The 16,874-nt window shown below is 38.9% G+C and overlaps 1 protein-coding gene across 1 annotated transcript in view; it reads left to right on the top strand.

Annotated features, from left to right (window-relative positions):
- The window catches only part of plxnd1 (plexin D1), a 114,335-nt gene that overhangs the window by 52,042 nt on the left and 45,419 nt on the right, over positions 1–16,874 (top strand). Inside the window, exons 13-14 of the mRNA XM_053624587.1 lie at positions 8,132–8,277; positions 15,183–15,288. Of these exons, the coding sequence (XP_053480562.1) occupies positions 8,132–8,277; positions 15,183–15,288 (252 nt within the window). The remainder of the gene's footprint in view (positions 1–8,131; positions 8,278–15,182; positions 15,289–16,874) is intronic.

Consider the following 16,874-nt stretch of genomic DNA (forward strand, 5'->3'; position numbering starts at 1 on the left):
TCCAACCCTGGAGGTGGTTTGCGAGGCAAACGTGCTAACCACTAAACCTCAGGCACTGACTTCTCACTCAAAAACATCACGCTCATGTTTCCTAAAAGCGTCGCAGCACAAAGCACACGGTAGAGCGAGGATCACAGCGAACACTCTTTCTCCTGTGTAAGATAAGCTTAACTTTGCAATACCTTGGGAAACTCAGCCCATGTCAGTTTTGGTTGCTCAGAACTGACACATACTCCTCTAGGCATACGCGTTATCAGCTAGGATGCCATGGTGCCAGGTTAATATCTCGTCAGCAATCTGTCACATCGACAGACGTCACGTTTCTTATTGGGCAATGATTTTTCCACTACATCTAAATACAGTACACACACTTGTTTAACACACTCTTGTTTAAAAGAGGTGCGTGTGTGTGTGTGTGCATGCGTGTGTGTGTGTGTGTGTGTGTATGTGTATGTGGCTGGTTTGAGTGTTTTATTAGTGAGAATGGCTCTGCATAAATCCCCCTGTCTGGACAACCCAGAATATCAAGTAGAGGGAGACGGGAGCTAGTTCTCTCTCTCTGTCTCTCTTTTTTTGTGTGTGTGTGTGTGTGTGTGTGCACTCTCACACGTGTATGTGTGTACAGTTTTACGGTCTCTTCACATAATAAGTACTGACATCAAAACTCACTCATACTCGCAAGTTAGTGAATCTCTCACATCCATTGTATCACCTTTAATTATAATAATATTCATTAAAAACCCAAAACACACACACACAGGTATGTGGTGAGAGAGAGAGAGAGGGAGAGAGAGAGACTGTCTCAACTACTCAACTACTGTCACAATTGGGCTCTGACAGTTAATCAGACAACAAATAAATTAATGATTTTCCAAAAACAAACAAAACAAGCCAGATTACAGGAAACCAGGCACAGATTCACTCTGGGAAACACTATGATTCACTCTGGGAAACAATATGCCCTAGAACACTCTCTACGTAACGACTACCTTGGCTTAAAAATCAGAGCTTCAGGTGGCTTCGGTCTGGCAGTGAACGCATTAAAAGAGAAAGGGAAATTTACCCAAATAGACATCCCCGTCACAATCTGGTGTAAAATGTGTGACAGTATTATTATGCCTATAGTTCTTTGTGGATGTGATGTGCGGGGCCCACTCTGTCAGGCCAACTACTCTGGATGGGACAAACACACCAAAGAATTCCTATTATTATTATTATTATTATTATCTATTTAATAGAGTTGGAGTATTCGATCCTGGACTCGGACTCGAGTCCAATTATGACAAACTCGGACTTGTCACGCACTCGGACATTTTGGAGATTTTGGAATTTTTCAGAGTACAGTCAAGTCCACGTCATGTGTAACAAAAAAAGAAATAGCAACATAAACAGACATCCCATCTCTGCCGGAAGTTCTGGGAGTCTCCCGATGGCGGCTCCCTGACGGCCGCAAATTACATACAATAATCTGGAAATCGATTTTTTTTTTGCGCGAGCAAGAGACCAGTAGGAGCAGAGAGCGAGTGACGAGAGCGAGAAAGTGACGGAGAGCGTATCCTGATTGGTCTCTCTTTCTGCTAGCTGTATCCTGTGTATGTCGATTGACAATGTCGATTGTAAAAAGCACTATACAAATAAAATGGAATTGAATTGAATAGACCTATAAGTTTTATCAGGGCTTTAAACTCGATCTTTCTCTCTCTATCTCTCTTCAGTTCATCCATGAGTTCAGTGTACCGCTGTATTTCAGTATCACTGCAATGTTAATGCATGTCAGAGTGTCAAACCACACTTCACCCCAGACTACACTAAAGTGTACCCTGCTTCATAAGGGTCAAAAAAAAATAACAACAGCTTTGCAAGTTTTCAACAGCAACTTTTCGATTGCCTGTGGTGGGTTAAATGGGTTAATGGTGTGTGTGTGTGTATATATATATATATATATATATATATATATATATATATATATATATATATATATATATATATATATATATATATATATATAGGTGAGATGGGGTTGCAGGGATGGTGGAGCTACTGCCCTGAAATGAGTTTTTGCATGGTGGGATGTCAGCATAAAATTAAGATAACTATAAATTATTGAATGTCTACCTGCCACGCTTGAAACGCGCACACGGAAAGCCACCTCATCGTGCGAGTACCAAGTTGAATTCTTTATAGAGGCTTATTACGCTTGGACGGTCAAATAAATACACACACATCATGTCAAAACGCAGGTCTGGCCGAGTATTCATGCAAACACAGTCGGTTATGTCTTAAGTAAATGTCATCAGTTGGAGTAAATATCAGAGGTGTGTCAATACAGTATATTGGATCTGTGCATTAGGTCTTAAAGTGACAGCAGTCTAATAAACCTGCTGTTGTGTCATTAATGTTAATCAAACATCAAAAGACAGAGAAAATCACTCACTCACTCATTTGACTGAATAACTTCACTAAATTTAGTAAGAATCACTGTATATGTCATACAGCTGTATATGTCATACATTTAATTGCTTTATTCAATTTCTTACTTGAATACTACTGATAGACTGACCTGAGAAAACGTATCGTTATCGTGAAATAAGCTCGTAGTCGTATTGCCCAGCCCTAAACATTAGCATTTGGTGATTCCAGTCTTGAATTTCACGTAAAATGTGAAATGTACTTCAATAATGTAGTAAATATCATAAACCCTGTTGATATGGATTTTTTTTTTCTTTTCATTTTAGGAATTAAAATGAAAAAAGTTACAAGAACAGAGCTGTGTTCAGAAATGAGTTTGTTGTCATTCATAGACAGATTAAAAGCAGTAATAAAGCATGAAGCTTGTTGTTATGACCTGCTGCTAAATGTAACTCTACTCTGTCCTCTCTCTCTCTCTCTCTCAGTCTATATAACTGTGAGGGAGACGCATCAAATCACTGAAATGTCAACTCGAACTGGAGGACATAATATAGTGTGATACAATAACAAAACAGCTTAATTTGTATTTTCATACACTTGTAATATAATAAAAGTTCTACGTATACCTCTATAAGCCCTTTTTTCTTTGAAACCATTTTTTGATAGGAAACTAGTTGAGGTGCTGATGACATGAAATAAAAATATTCAGTGGCAATGACAAGATGTAAATGTAGTGACATTTATGTTGCCATTGGTTTGTGAAGGTTAAAATATTAATTTAACAGCTCAGTGTTGAGTTTATAATTGCAATTTCAGATCTTTTTTCAATTGAATTACTTTCTGGACTCGACTCAGACTCGACCATTAAGGACTCGGACTTAAGTCAACTCAGCCCCTTTTGGACTCGGACTCTGACTCGATTAGTTAAGGACTTGGTCTTGACACGAACTCGACAAAGGCGGACTCGGACACAACACTACTATTTAGATATATTATCTCCCCTAATACACTTCAAAATGAAGCATGTAAAACCCAAGAGCTAAGCCCTAAAACCAGTCCTCTCTGTCAGCTTGCTTTGAAACTCACAAACCCACCAACATCTAACAGTCTGTTTCAGACCAGCTCAACTAAACAAAACCAAATTAGAATAAACCAAATTAGAGAGAGACATGCACACACAGAGAGAGAGAGAGAGAGAGAGAGAGAGAGAGAGAGAGAGAAAGACAGAGACAGAGAGATGTAGAGAGAGGGATAGAGAAAGACAGAGATATGTAGAGAGAGGAATAGAGAAAGACAGAGATATGTAGAGAGAGGAATAGAGAAAGACAGAGATATGTAGAGAGAGGAATAGAGAAAGACAGAGACAGAGAGAAAGACAGAGAGAGACACGCACACAGACAGAGAGAGAGACAGATGATTTAGGGCCTTTTTCCTGTTTGCGTTGTCACTTTCTTGTGAGTCGGGGTGTTTTTGCAGAGCTGGATTGCACAACCGTGGCCAGACATTTCTGGCACCAGGATTACAGTTTTCACACGTTCAGCTTCAAAATATCGACAGATAGACGGGCGAAATAAAAAAAGAGGGAAATGGATGACGAGATGAAGAGCAGTGAAGAAATAAATGGAAGTGCTAAATAAATCAATCTGTTCTTGATTGAACAAGGAGAAGCTTGACGAATTGACTTGCAAATATTGAAATTTCTCTCTCTCTCTCTCTCTCTCTCTGCCGCTCAGTTTCACATCAGTAGGGAGTGTAAATGAAAAGAATAGCAGTTGGAGAGAAGTGCTCTGGGGACGCATTAGACATACAGCGATAATTACCAGCCTGGGAGTGTTAGCAGACCTCTCTGTATGTGTGTTCGTGTGTGTGTGTGTGTGTGTGTGTGTGTGTGTGTGTGTGTGTGTGTGTGTGTGTTGCTGAGGTGTTTTTCTTTCCTTGCATAAAAATGCTGCAGTGGATTCTTTCCACCTTGTCATCCATGGCTCACAATGACAATTTTGCTTTTATGCACTGTGAGCTGGGGGAAAAAAAGGAGAAAAAAAAGTTGTAGAACTTTCCGGTGTTTTCCTTCACAGGGTGTATCGAGCACTGCATATGTTTTCCTCTGTAAATCGCTGGCTACTAGAAATCGATTCGAGTCCCGTTTTTCCCCCCTTGCTGTAGGGCCTTTAAAAATAGACTCACTTTAGTGACACGTGTAAACACGCTAGTAGAGTGATGGCGAGGGTGTAAGCCGTGACGGTAGATGAGGAAGAAAGAAAAAAGAGGCTGCAAATGGGTTGTGAAAGTAAACGGATCAAGAAACAAAGGAAGAAACTTTCTTTCTCCAGTGCATGATGTAGCACATGACTTTTTTCCCATTCTTCTTCATTTTCTCTTTATCCTCCTTTTCCTTTTTGCATTTTTATTCAATTCTTAGCATAAAACTCTAGCACTGTGAACCCAATCTCTATCTACAACATGTGTATTGTTCTGTATGTGTAAACTACTGTATATAATACAAATTCAACTGTACAGCTGTCACAACAACAAAGGCGTTAGATTAAGACCTATATAAATAGACATACCTATTAATATAAATATAAAGAATCTTCTTAAAAACCAAAGCTTAAACACTTTTATCCAAATTTCCAACACTGGTGAAATGTAGTATGAAATAATATCAATCGCTTTCACTTCCCAGAAGGTTTTGTGGTCATCATGCGCCATCAGACAGAAACCGAGACGTTGTAAAGCTACAATCTACGTAACACATAACCACCACCTTGCTCTGGAAAAGTAGTGAAATATTAATAGTAGTGAAAAGCGCTGTTGAATACTCGAATCTGATTGGGCAGAAGTTTCAGCTGTAAATTTTCAAATGTTAAGCCTATCGTTTCTGTAGCAATGGTGAATTCATGGGGATTTGTATGGTGAACATACCATAATAATAATTATAATAATAAACAGATGTTCTTTAACAAGGAAAAATGTGTACACTATACAAAGTGGCATCTTAGCAAGTGGAAATACCTTGAATATAGTTATATTTAGTTAGTATTTCCTTTCATAACATTATAATAAACCAAATATAAGATTGTACTTAATAACATTTTGACGAATTCAAGCTTGATATTGTCTCGTTCTGTTGGCAGATCGTTTTTCAATATTCTAGTTTACCAATAGAATAAGAAACTTTAAAGTTTGAAACAAGTTTTTAAAAAATGATTCAAGATATTTTCAGCTGCTAAGATGCCTTATTTACTTATTTATTAATTTTTTTGCAATGTAGTCATTAATATGGTGTCGCATTCTGCAAGGAGACGTATATTTACTATTTACTTATGGAAGGAGTCTTTGTAACAGTCTGAGGTTTTTGTAGTTTCTCCTAAAACAAACTGCATTTTTGTCTTATAAACCAACTTTATAAGACAAAACCCTAACCCTAAACCTAACCCTTTAAGAGAAAGTCAGGAAGTGACTTTATAGCTGTGAAAATGCAATGATAACATCAACTTACCTTTCCAGTGGACGTTGCACAACATTACATGTAACTAAAAATGGATGTAAAAACAGTATGATGCTTAATATCTCAATAGGTTTTTATACAGCAATCATGCATACACTATTCAGCTCAATTTTGTTTGTATAGCGCTTTTAACAATGGACATTGTCACAAAGCAGCTTCACTGAAATATATAAATTCAGGATATAAATTTGAAATTTATATCAACATGAGGAAGAAACCTTGAGAGGAACCAGACTCAAAAGGGAACCTTCCATAACTATATGGTCAAAAAGTGCAGTTGTGTAACCAGGAAATTGATTATAGCTTTAACATGAGTTAGCAACTGTTCACTGATGGAGACTTGAGTGCAAGTTAAAGCTATCATAGCAAATGTAGTCCTAAGCCATTGTAACAAAACAGTTTCACTACAGAAATTGCTGTGTGGGATTAAACCTTTGGAGTGAAACCTTTTAAAAATATGTATGACTCTTAATATGACTCTTTTCGGTCAATGTCTAAATGAAAGGATTCACTTTAAGCCATTTAGGTTTCTGCAGTTTCAGCTCTGTCTTATTGTACAGTGAGGGAAAAAAGTATTTGATCCCCTGCTGATTTTGTATGTTTACCCACTGACAAAGAAATGATCAGTCTATAACTTTAATGGTAGATTTATTTGAACAGTGAGAGACAGAATAACAACAAAAAAATCCAGAAAAACGCACATCAAAAATGTTATAAATTGATTTGCATTTTAATGAGGGAAATAAGTATTTGACCCCTCTGCAAAACATGACTTAGTACTTGGTTTAAAAACCCTTGTTGGCAATCACAGAGGTCAGACGTTTCTTGTAGTTGGCCACCAGGTTTGCACACATCTCAGGAGGGATTTTGTCCCACTCCTCTTTGCAGATCTTCTCCAAATCATTAAGGTTTCGAGGCTGACGTTTGGCAACTCGAACCTTCAGCTCTCTCCACAGATTTTCTATGGGATTAAGGTCTGGAGACTGCCTAGGTCACTCCAGGACCTTAATGTGCTTCTTCTTGAGCCACTCCTTTGTTGCCTTGGCCATGTGTTTTGGGTCATTGTCATGCTGGAATATCCATCCACGACCCATTTTCAATGCCCTGTCTGAGGGAAAGAGGTTTTCACCCAAGATTTGACGGTACATGGCCCCGTCCATCGTCCCTTTGATGCGGTGAAGTTGTCCTGTCCCCTTAGCAGAAAAAAAACCCCAAAGCATAATGTTTCCACCTCCATGTTTGACGGTGGGGATGGTGTTCCAGGGGTCATAGGCAGCATTCCTCCTCCTCCAAACACGGCGAGTTGAGTTGATGCCAAAGAGCTCCATTTTGGTCTCATCTGACCTCAACGCTTTCACCCAGTTGTCCTCAGAATCATTCAGATGTTCATTGGCAAACTTCAGACGGGGATGTATATGTGTTTTCTTGAGCAGCGGACCTTGCGCGCGCTGCAGGATTTCAGTCCTTCACGGCGTAGTGTGTTACCAATTGTTTTCTTGGTGACTATGGTCCCAGCTGCCTTGAGATCATTGACAAGATCCTCCCGTGTAGTTCTGGGCTGATTCCTCACTGTTCTCATGATCAATGCAACTCCACGAGGTGAGATCTTGCATGGAGCCCCAGGCCGAGGGAGATTGACAGTTCTTTTGTGCTTCTTCCATTTGCGAATAATCGCACCAACTGTTGTCCCCTTCTCACCAAGCTGCTTGGCAATGGTCTTGTAGCCCATTCCAGACTTGTGTAGGTCTACAATCTTGTCCCTGACATCCTTGGAGAGCTCTTTGGTCTTGGCCATGGTGGAGAGTTTGGAATATGACTGATTGATTGCTTCTGTGGACAGGTGTCTTTTATACAGGTAACAAACTGATATTAGGAGCACTCCCTTTAAGAGTGTGCTCCTAATCTCAGCTCGTTACCTGTATAAAAGACACCTGGGAGCCAGAAATCTTTCTGATTGAGAGGGGGTCAAATACTTTTTTCCCTCATTAAAATGCAAATTAATTTATAAAATTTTTGACATGCATTTTTCTGGATTTTTTTGTTGTTATTCTGTCTCTCACTGTTCAAATACAACTACCATTAAAATTATAGACTGATCATTTCTTTGTCAGTGGGCAAACGTACAAAATCAGCAGGGGATCAAATACTTTTTTCCCTCACTGTATGTGTTAAACTGTATTGCTAACCTTCACTTCCTGTTTTGTTTTCCACCAGATTACTCCTCTGCGTGGTCCACTGAGTGGGGGAACTCTTCTCACAGTGCAGGGGAAGAACCTGGGACGCAGGGTAGAGGAAGTGAAGGTCTCTATCGGGGATGTGTCCTGCCAGCTGCTGCCACATCGCTACACTGTCTCAGTCGAGTAAGTCCACCATGCTTATGGTGCATTTAAAAAAAACAAAAAAAACAATACATTACATTGTAAAACGTGTAATTGGTTTTTCTGGTCTGGAACCAAGAACTAGTAAGATGAGAGGCATGCATCCAGCGATCAAGCAGCGAAAAGTATTTTCATGACATCTTATAAAGAATGAACAATGGTCTGAGAGGGAAACAACTTTTTTTGCTAGCATTTGACTAATTCAATTCAATTCATTGTCATAAAGGAGCTTTACAGAAATACAGGTGCATATCAAAAAATTAGAATATCGTGGAAAAGTTTCGTTTTGTATGAAATATATATTCTAGATTAGATTATATTCTAGATTAATTGCACGTGGAGTAAAATATTTTAAGCCTTTTTTTGGTTTAATCTTGATGCTTACAGCTCATGGAAATCAAACATCCAGTATCTCAAAATATTAGAAGAAAGAAATTATAATACAGAAATGTCGACCTTCTGAAAAGTATGTTCATTTATGCACTCAATACTTGGTCAGGGCTTTAATCCTTTTGCACAAATTACTGCATCAATATTCTTTATAGGGTTCAGGTCAGGCCAGTTGGCTGGCCAATCAAGCACAGTAATACTATGGTCAGCAAACCAGTTACTAGTAGTTTTGGCACTGTGGGCAGGTGCCAAGTCCTGCTGGAAAAGGAAATCAGCATCTCCATAAAGCTTGTCAGCAGATGGAAGCATGAAGTGCTCTAAAATCTCCTGGTAGATGCTGCATTGACTCTCGACTTGAGAAAACACAGTGGACCAACACCAGCAGATGGCATGGCACCTCAAATCATCACTGACTGTGGAAACTTCACACTGGACTTCAAGCAACTTGGATTCTGTGCCTCTCCGCTCTTCCTCCAGTCTCTGGGACCTTGATTTCCAAATGAAATGCAAAATTTACTTTTATCTGAAAAGAGGACTTTGGTCTAGTTCTCTTTCTCCTTAGCCCAGGTAAGACGCTTCTGACGTTGCCTCTAGTTCAGGAGTGACTTGACACTAGGAATGCGACACTGCGACATTTCTGTATTATAAACTTTTTATTCTAATATTTTGAGATACTGGATTTTTGATTTCCATGAGCTGTAAGCCGTAATCATCAAGATTATACCCAAATAGAGGCTTGAAATATTTCACTTTATGTGTAATGGATCTAGAATATATGAGTAATATATAATTTCCACTTTTTGAATTAAATTATGGGGGAAAAAAATGAACTTTTCCACGATACTCACATTTCTTGAGATGCACCTGTATATAAATTGCAGATATACATTTTTAAATATATAAATTTATTCCTAATGAGCGAGGCAAGGAAAAACTCCCTGAAACATTATGAGGAAGAATCCAACCAAAAGGGAACTCATCCTCATGTGGGTGACACAGAATAGTGTGATATTATAAAGCATTTCTCTGTATACGGTATTCTATAAAGTCAAAAAGTGCTCAATGTGTAAACAGGAACTTATGAGCAACAGAGAACCATTCATTATCGGAAATCATTATAGTTTAAAATGTCAATTCTGTTGTATCGAACAGAAGTTATTAACTGTTGATATATAGATATCTATACATCTAGAGCCAAGCAGAACGTTTTGAGCCAAGGATCTACAGTGTACAGTGTAACAGCGGGATCACAGTGTTTAGTAAGCTATTGTATTTTGGTGTGTTTACACAGCTGCCAGTGGGATGAATAGCAGTGTAATTTACTAATCTGCAAGGTGATCACGGTTGATACAAGCACATATAAACCTATATGCACATCCACCCAGGTGGAAAGTGCTCGTTTATTTGCTCAGGGTGACAACTCCACCTTGCTGATTGACAGGAAAATGTATAAATTGTGAAAGAAATGTAGCAGATGTTTTTCAGTGCTCTGCTCTCGTACATCCTCTCTGAATGGATAGTATCCTATGGCCGTGTACGCAAGGTCACACGTGCGTACGTGTCACTCTGGTCATTACCCAGTGTTAGCCACGTGTCCGATTATTTTTATTTATATGCAAAACCACTACATCTGGCCTTTTTCATCAGCGCATGTCATTTCCTCGCCTTAATCATGTACAACACACAAACTGGAGCTGAGCTCTAGAGCGAATGATCTTTATGATGAAAGACTGTGCTGCAAGATGTAGTTTGTTGCTGCTGCAATGATGGATTGCCTTGCGAATGTTGTTCATGGCCAGTGCTTGGTAGTAACAGGCTAGTCTGAATCACGTAATCTGATTACAATGTTTGAGAGGAAATATGTGTAATCAGAGTAGGTACATTTTTATGGATGACTTGATAACATTTTCGTGATGAATCATTGGTCTGTTCATTTTGTAATTTGTTATATGTGTGCAATAGCTCCCACCGTTTCAGTGTGTCAGTCTTGTCGGACCCCAACTAGTGTTGATAGTAAACGGTAGCCAATGGGACCGTTAGCATTCAGCTGTTATTAGTTATAAGTTTGTGACAGCTAAGGGAAATAAAGGGGCGTGTACAGTACATGACTACATGATTGTTATTTTTACAAAGTCTTGTCTATGAGTCTCATTGATCTTGAATGTGATACTGTGAATCATCTATACAGCAAAGCGGCAGTCTGTTTGGTCATTTTGTTGATATATAAACATTTACATATGAATTATACAGTATAAAAGCACAGGAGAGTTCAGTTCTGCTTGTTAGGAAGCTGGACTCTGTAGCAGAAAGGGTTAAAAGAGGTTTAAGGGCCCAACAGGAGACTAGAACCGTAAGCGCTGCTACTAACTTTTATAAACGAATTAGACAACGTGCTGTTATTTAACAAAGAAAACTCGAAAACTAATCACTGAAATGGTGACGTTTCTGTAAGGTTTATTTATTTAAGGAAGGAGTCTCCAGTATCAGTGCATCATAACAGTCTTTTTTTTTTTCTGCCACAAGGAAGTTTTTAGGACTTTTGCACCTTCTAAGTTCTTGTTTAAAAGAAAAAAAGGTTGGTCAGGGAATGACTTTATAGAGTAGCTGCTATAATGTAAGTGATAACAGGAAGTCACTTGTCTCTTCAATGTAACTACAACCCCAATTCCAAAAAGAGTTGGGACGCTGTGTAAAATGTAAATAAAAATAGAATGCAATGATTTGAAAATCTCATAAACCCATATGTTATTTACAATAGAACATAGAAAACATATCGAATGTTTAAACTGAGGAAATGTACCGTTTTAAGATAAAAAATAAGGTCATTTTGAATTTGATGGCCGCAACACGTCTCAAAAAGGTTGGGCAACAAAAAGACTGGAACAGTAAGTGTTTAGGTTCATTGGCAGTTGATGAATTGATTTGTTCAGGATGTCTAAAGCAGCTTTTACACACACGTGAACGTGAACCGTCGAGACAGGAAAGCTCAAATCTGAGCATTGAGCAAAAAAGTTTGTATTGCGAACCCAGCATGATTCTGCAAATCACAGGAACAAAACACACTGTAGGAAAAAGTTGAAGACGAGGCAGCGCTAACCTCTCTGTCATCCCGTCAACTCTGACAGCTTGCCTCGAGGGCCTGAGCCATTCAGACTCTCATATTTCTTTCCACTGAGGAGGTCACCGCAAGAGCAGCCCTGTGATTGGCTGCGCAGTTTACTCAGCATGATGAGTTGGTGTTTCTGTACAGCAGTGATCCCAGTGGAGATTCCCATGTCTGTATAAATAATACACACTCATAGTGTGTGTGTGTGTGTGTGTGTGGTGGGGGTGCACCTTCCAGTCAATCAGCATATAGTTGCTATTTGCCACCTGACTAAATAAGGCACACCTGTGTATGAGTGTGTGTGTGTGTGTGTGTGTGTGTGTGTGGGTGGGTCTGGTGGGGGTGCACCTTCCAGTCAATCAGCATATAGTTGCTATTTGCCACCTGACTAAATGAGGCACACCTGTGTATGAGTGTGTGTGTGTGTGTGTGTGTGTGCGTGCGCACATAACAGTAGTCATGGTACTCTAGTGGATTACTAAATAACATGGCTATTCCCCTACATGCAGCTATGTAAATGTTACACACACACACACACACACACACACACACACACAGACACACACACACACACACACACACATATCCAACTCAGTGCTTGCTCAGTGCATTGGGGACTAATGTCATTAAATCTTAATTATTCGCAATTTCAGGGTGTTAAAACAAATAGCCATTTCTCTCTTCTTTGACTGTCCCATGTGTGTATGTGCTCAGGGCACATTATCCAAAACACGATCGACTTTTTTTCCCCCCACAATTTATTATTATTTTTGTTAGCACTATTGTTATTCCTTTTCGCTCTACGCACATCTGTATATGACTTTCTTGGACTTTTTCCAAAATGAAATAAATTTGTGAGTGAGAACACACACACACACACACACAAAAAAAAAAAAATCTAAACATTTTGGTAATAATAATGTGTGAGTCAGGGCCTTCAGAGGGGCAACAAATCAGAGCCAACAAACCTGTTGTATTACAGAAACCAATATTCAAGAAGAACATAGCATACTACACCATAATGTATGATTAGACTGGCATTTATCCATTAATGAAAGTCAATATGATATACATAGGAGGCATGGTGGTACGCCAGTTTCCTCCGCTGGTCCAAAGGGAAATTGTCACCAACGTAGTGTATGAATGGGTGTGTGAGTGTGTGATGGCTTGGCACCTCATCCAGGATGTCCCCTGCCTTGTGCCCTGAGTCCCCTGGGATAGGCTCCAGGCTCCCTGCGACCCTGTGTAGAGTAAGTGGTACAGGAAATGGAAAGTTGGAATATGATGTATATGTATATATATAATCCATGTCTAATTTCACATTTTAATTTGAAACGTGAACTAACCTAGCTAGAACTAAAATTTGAGCTGAAAATTCTAGATATGGGGCAGTGGTGGCTTGGTGGTTAAGGCTCTGTTTAATCCTCTCTGCTCCTGTATCATGGCTGACCCTGCGCTCTGACCCCAGCTTCCTGACATGCTGGGGTATGCAAAGAAAAGAATTTCACTGTGCTGTAATGTACATGTGATTAATAAAGACTCATTATCATTACATGCTGAAGAAATAAACAGCATGGAACACAATGTCCAAACAATTGATGACAGATCTATTTAGCCAACTTAAGGCTCAATTATACTTAACTACACATACACAAGATGGCTGCTGCGTGTATTCTGTGATCGCTTCGAGTATAGCATGTGCACATCCTCAGATTAACACTTTAAGTGTCCACATGGTACAATGCCAACGCAGTGTAGCACACTGCGCCCTTAACTGAATAAACAAACTAATGTTGTGTCTGAAATTGCATACTTATGCACTATTTGAGACATTTTCCTATTACAATTTTAAAAAACCTCTCATGTAGCCTTTAAAGCTATTGAAAGGTCTATTTTCGGTACCGGTTTTCTGGATCTTCTAAATGTTTTGGCTAGAGGGATTGAGTAGGTTTTAATCCTCCAAATGTACAGTTGAGGTTATAAGTTTACAGACACCTAGCAGAATCTGCAAAATGTTAATAACTACAATTATTATTATTATTAATAAGAATAAAAAATAATAATAAAAGGGATCGTAAAAAACAAAAGCATTTTGTGTTTTATTTAGTACTGCTATTTCACATAACACATGTTTACATCTAGTCAACAAGTCACAATAATAAATGAATTTATAACTGAACCAGTTCAGAAGTTTACATACGCTTGATTCTTAATACTGTGTGTCGTTACCTGGATGATCTATGACTGTTTTTATTTTTTGTGATAGTTGTTCATGAGTCCCTTGTTTGTCCTGAGCAGTTAAACTGCCCACTGTTCTTCAGAAAAATCCTCCAGGTCCTGCACATTATTTACTTTTCCAGCATCTTCTGCATATTTGACACCTTTCCAGTAGTGCCTATATGAATTCCATCTTTTCACACTGAGGACAACCGAGGGATTCGTACACAACTATTACAAAAGGCACGAACGTTCACTGATGCTCAAGAAGGCAACTTGATGCATTAGGAGTGAGGGGGATGTAAACTTTTGAGCAGGATGATCGGTGTAAATTGTTATTATGAATGGAGCTCACCATCTTCACGTTGTCTATTGGGGTGCATATGTAGGGTCATGCAGGTCACATGATTGAAGTGACACCACAGCAATTTAATTTGTAGTTAAATTATTATTTACTGAAACATCCTCTTTTGTGTTCTGTATTTCTGTTTGCAAGGAAAGACTTCACATGGTGACATCGTGTAAACCGGTTTAATATATATGTGTGTATATATATATATATATATATATATATATATATATAAAAAGAAAAAAAAAGCTTACAGCTTACTGCTTTACAGTTAGAAATCCTTCCACCTTGTTTTGGCAAACAGTTCATAAAGAGGGCAACAGCTTCCAAACAGCAGACTGACTCATCAGGGAGAAAAGAAAGACGTAGCAGTATGTTGATGAACTCATTTCTATCCAGCATTTTGCAAACAGATTGTTCATGCCACTTTAGCTGTATTAAGCTCTCACTAACACACAGGGAGAATGTAACAGCAGGTTTATATTTGTGCTACAGTTGTAGAGACAGCGTGATTGTCTTCATGACTCAGTGTTAGCTTTTATCCACCCCAAGGCTAACGCTACTCTCACCAACTGAAATCTCAAGTCCCTTCTTATAATGTATATTTCTGTATTTCCTTAATGTATTTTATGGAGATAGATGTCACACTTGCTGTATTTGCTAGTCCGTTTTGATACATTTTTGGTGTTGTGTACTAGGTTTCTAAGAAATTCAAAAGCAAAATCATTTAATATTTTGTTTAAAAAAAAACAAAACAAAGAGGCGCGAGGTGAAAAATGTCTTCTGTCCAGTGTTCTAGCATGTTTTTCATTTTTTGTGTTTCAGGTTGGTGTGTATGACAGGAGCCTCATTAAACGAAGTGAAAAACAAGGTGCACGTCAAAGTGAATGAAACTGCGATGGGTTCCTCGAGGGAAGACTTCTCTTATGTGGTAAGTATTTTCTATATGTGTCTCTCTCTATATATCTCTCTCTCTATATATATATCTATATATCTCTCTATATATATCTCTATATATATATCTCTCTCTCTATATATATATCTATATATCTCTCTATATATCTCTACTCTCTATATATCTTTACTCTCTCTATATCTCTCTATATCTCTCTCCATATCTCTACTCTCTCCATATCTCTCTCTATATCTCTCTCCATATCTCTACTCTCTATATATCTCTACTCTCTTTATATCTCTCTCTATATATATCTCTCTATATCTCTTTATATATCTCTACTCTCTCTATATCTCTACTATCTCTATACTGTCTTTATATCTCTCTCTATATCTCTATTATCTTTATATCTCTCTCTATATCTCTACTCTATTTATATCTCTATATATCTCTCTCTATATCTCTATTATCTTTATATCTCTCTATATCTCTACTCTATTTATATCTCTATATATCTCTCTCTATATCTCTACTCTCTTTATATCTCTCTATATATCTCTCTATATATCTCTACTCTCTCTATATCTCTACTCTCTCTCTATCTATCTATCTATCTATCTACCCTCACCCCTGGTGTCCGTATCATCATCACACTTTGTTGTTCTTCTCCACTTCCTCTCATCCATGTCGAAGGCCTTGGCAGACTTGTCCCATCTCTCTCTCACTCTCTCTCTTGGCCTGTCTGTCTCTCTGCATGTGTTTAGCGCCGTGTGAGAGAGGCTCCAGTGTGTGTTGAATGCTAACAGATGCTGATTATATTCAGGCATGCTGGCATGTTGGAATCATCGTGCAACGAAAGAAATCAGTTCTCACCATTGTGTGTGTGTGTGTGTGTGTGTGTGTGTGTGTGTGTGAGAGAGAGAGAGAGAGAGAGAGAGAGAGAGAGAGAGAGATGGAGGCAGTGACGCACTCTCCACAGATCTCGCTCTATAAGCAGTTTTGTCACTCGCTAAACCGAGCCAGCAAAAACACCGACCTCGAACCTCTTCTCTCCGCATGAAAAAGTTCCCACATAACCTGCGGAATTTCCCTGACTGCACGAAGAACACTGATTCCAGATCAGTCCCGCTGTGCTGCTCCTGATCCGTGTGGGGAAGCTTAGTCTGATCTGAGATCAGTTCAGTTGGAACGTGTGGGTCAGAGGGAATTTCTCTGGCGTTGTTGTGTTGAATCGTCGCGACTTTTCAAATGTGGGCTAGTGGCTAAAGTGAGTCATGTTGTGTTTCCCTACATCAATTTGCTCTGAGTGCAGGAATTCTGTATTCCTGCACACACACACACACACACACACACATGTGTGTGTGTGTGTGTTTAATAGTAGCACACATGATTAACTAAAGTAAATTCATGATTAGGTCAGCTTGTGATTATGCTCATGTTGAAATATAAAGCATATGCTTAGAGACAATGGAGTGAGAGAGGTCTACAGGAAGGTGGAGAGAGAAAGAGAGAGAGAGAGGCACTCTCAAAAGAAAAAAAAAAGGATGTGAGCCTCCAAGCCTCCTTCCTCAAATGTTCAATGTTCTACCCAAGCTCAGGAAACATCTGCCTTAACAACACAC

This window comes from Ictalurus furcatus, chromosome 5 (assembly GCF_023375685.1).
Source record: "Ictalurus furcatus strain D&B chromosome 5, Billie_1.0, whole genome shotgun sequence".
NCBI lineage: Eukaryota > Metazoa > Chordata > Actinopteri > Siluriformes > Ictaluridae > Ictalurus > Ictalurus furcatus.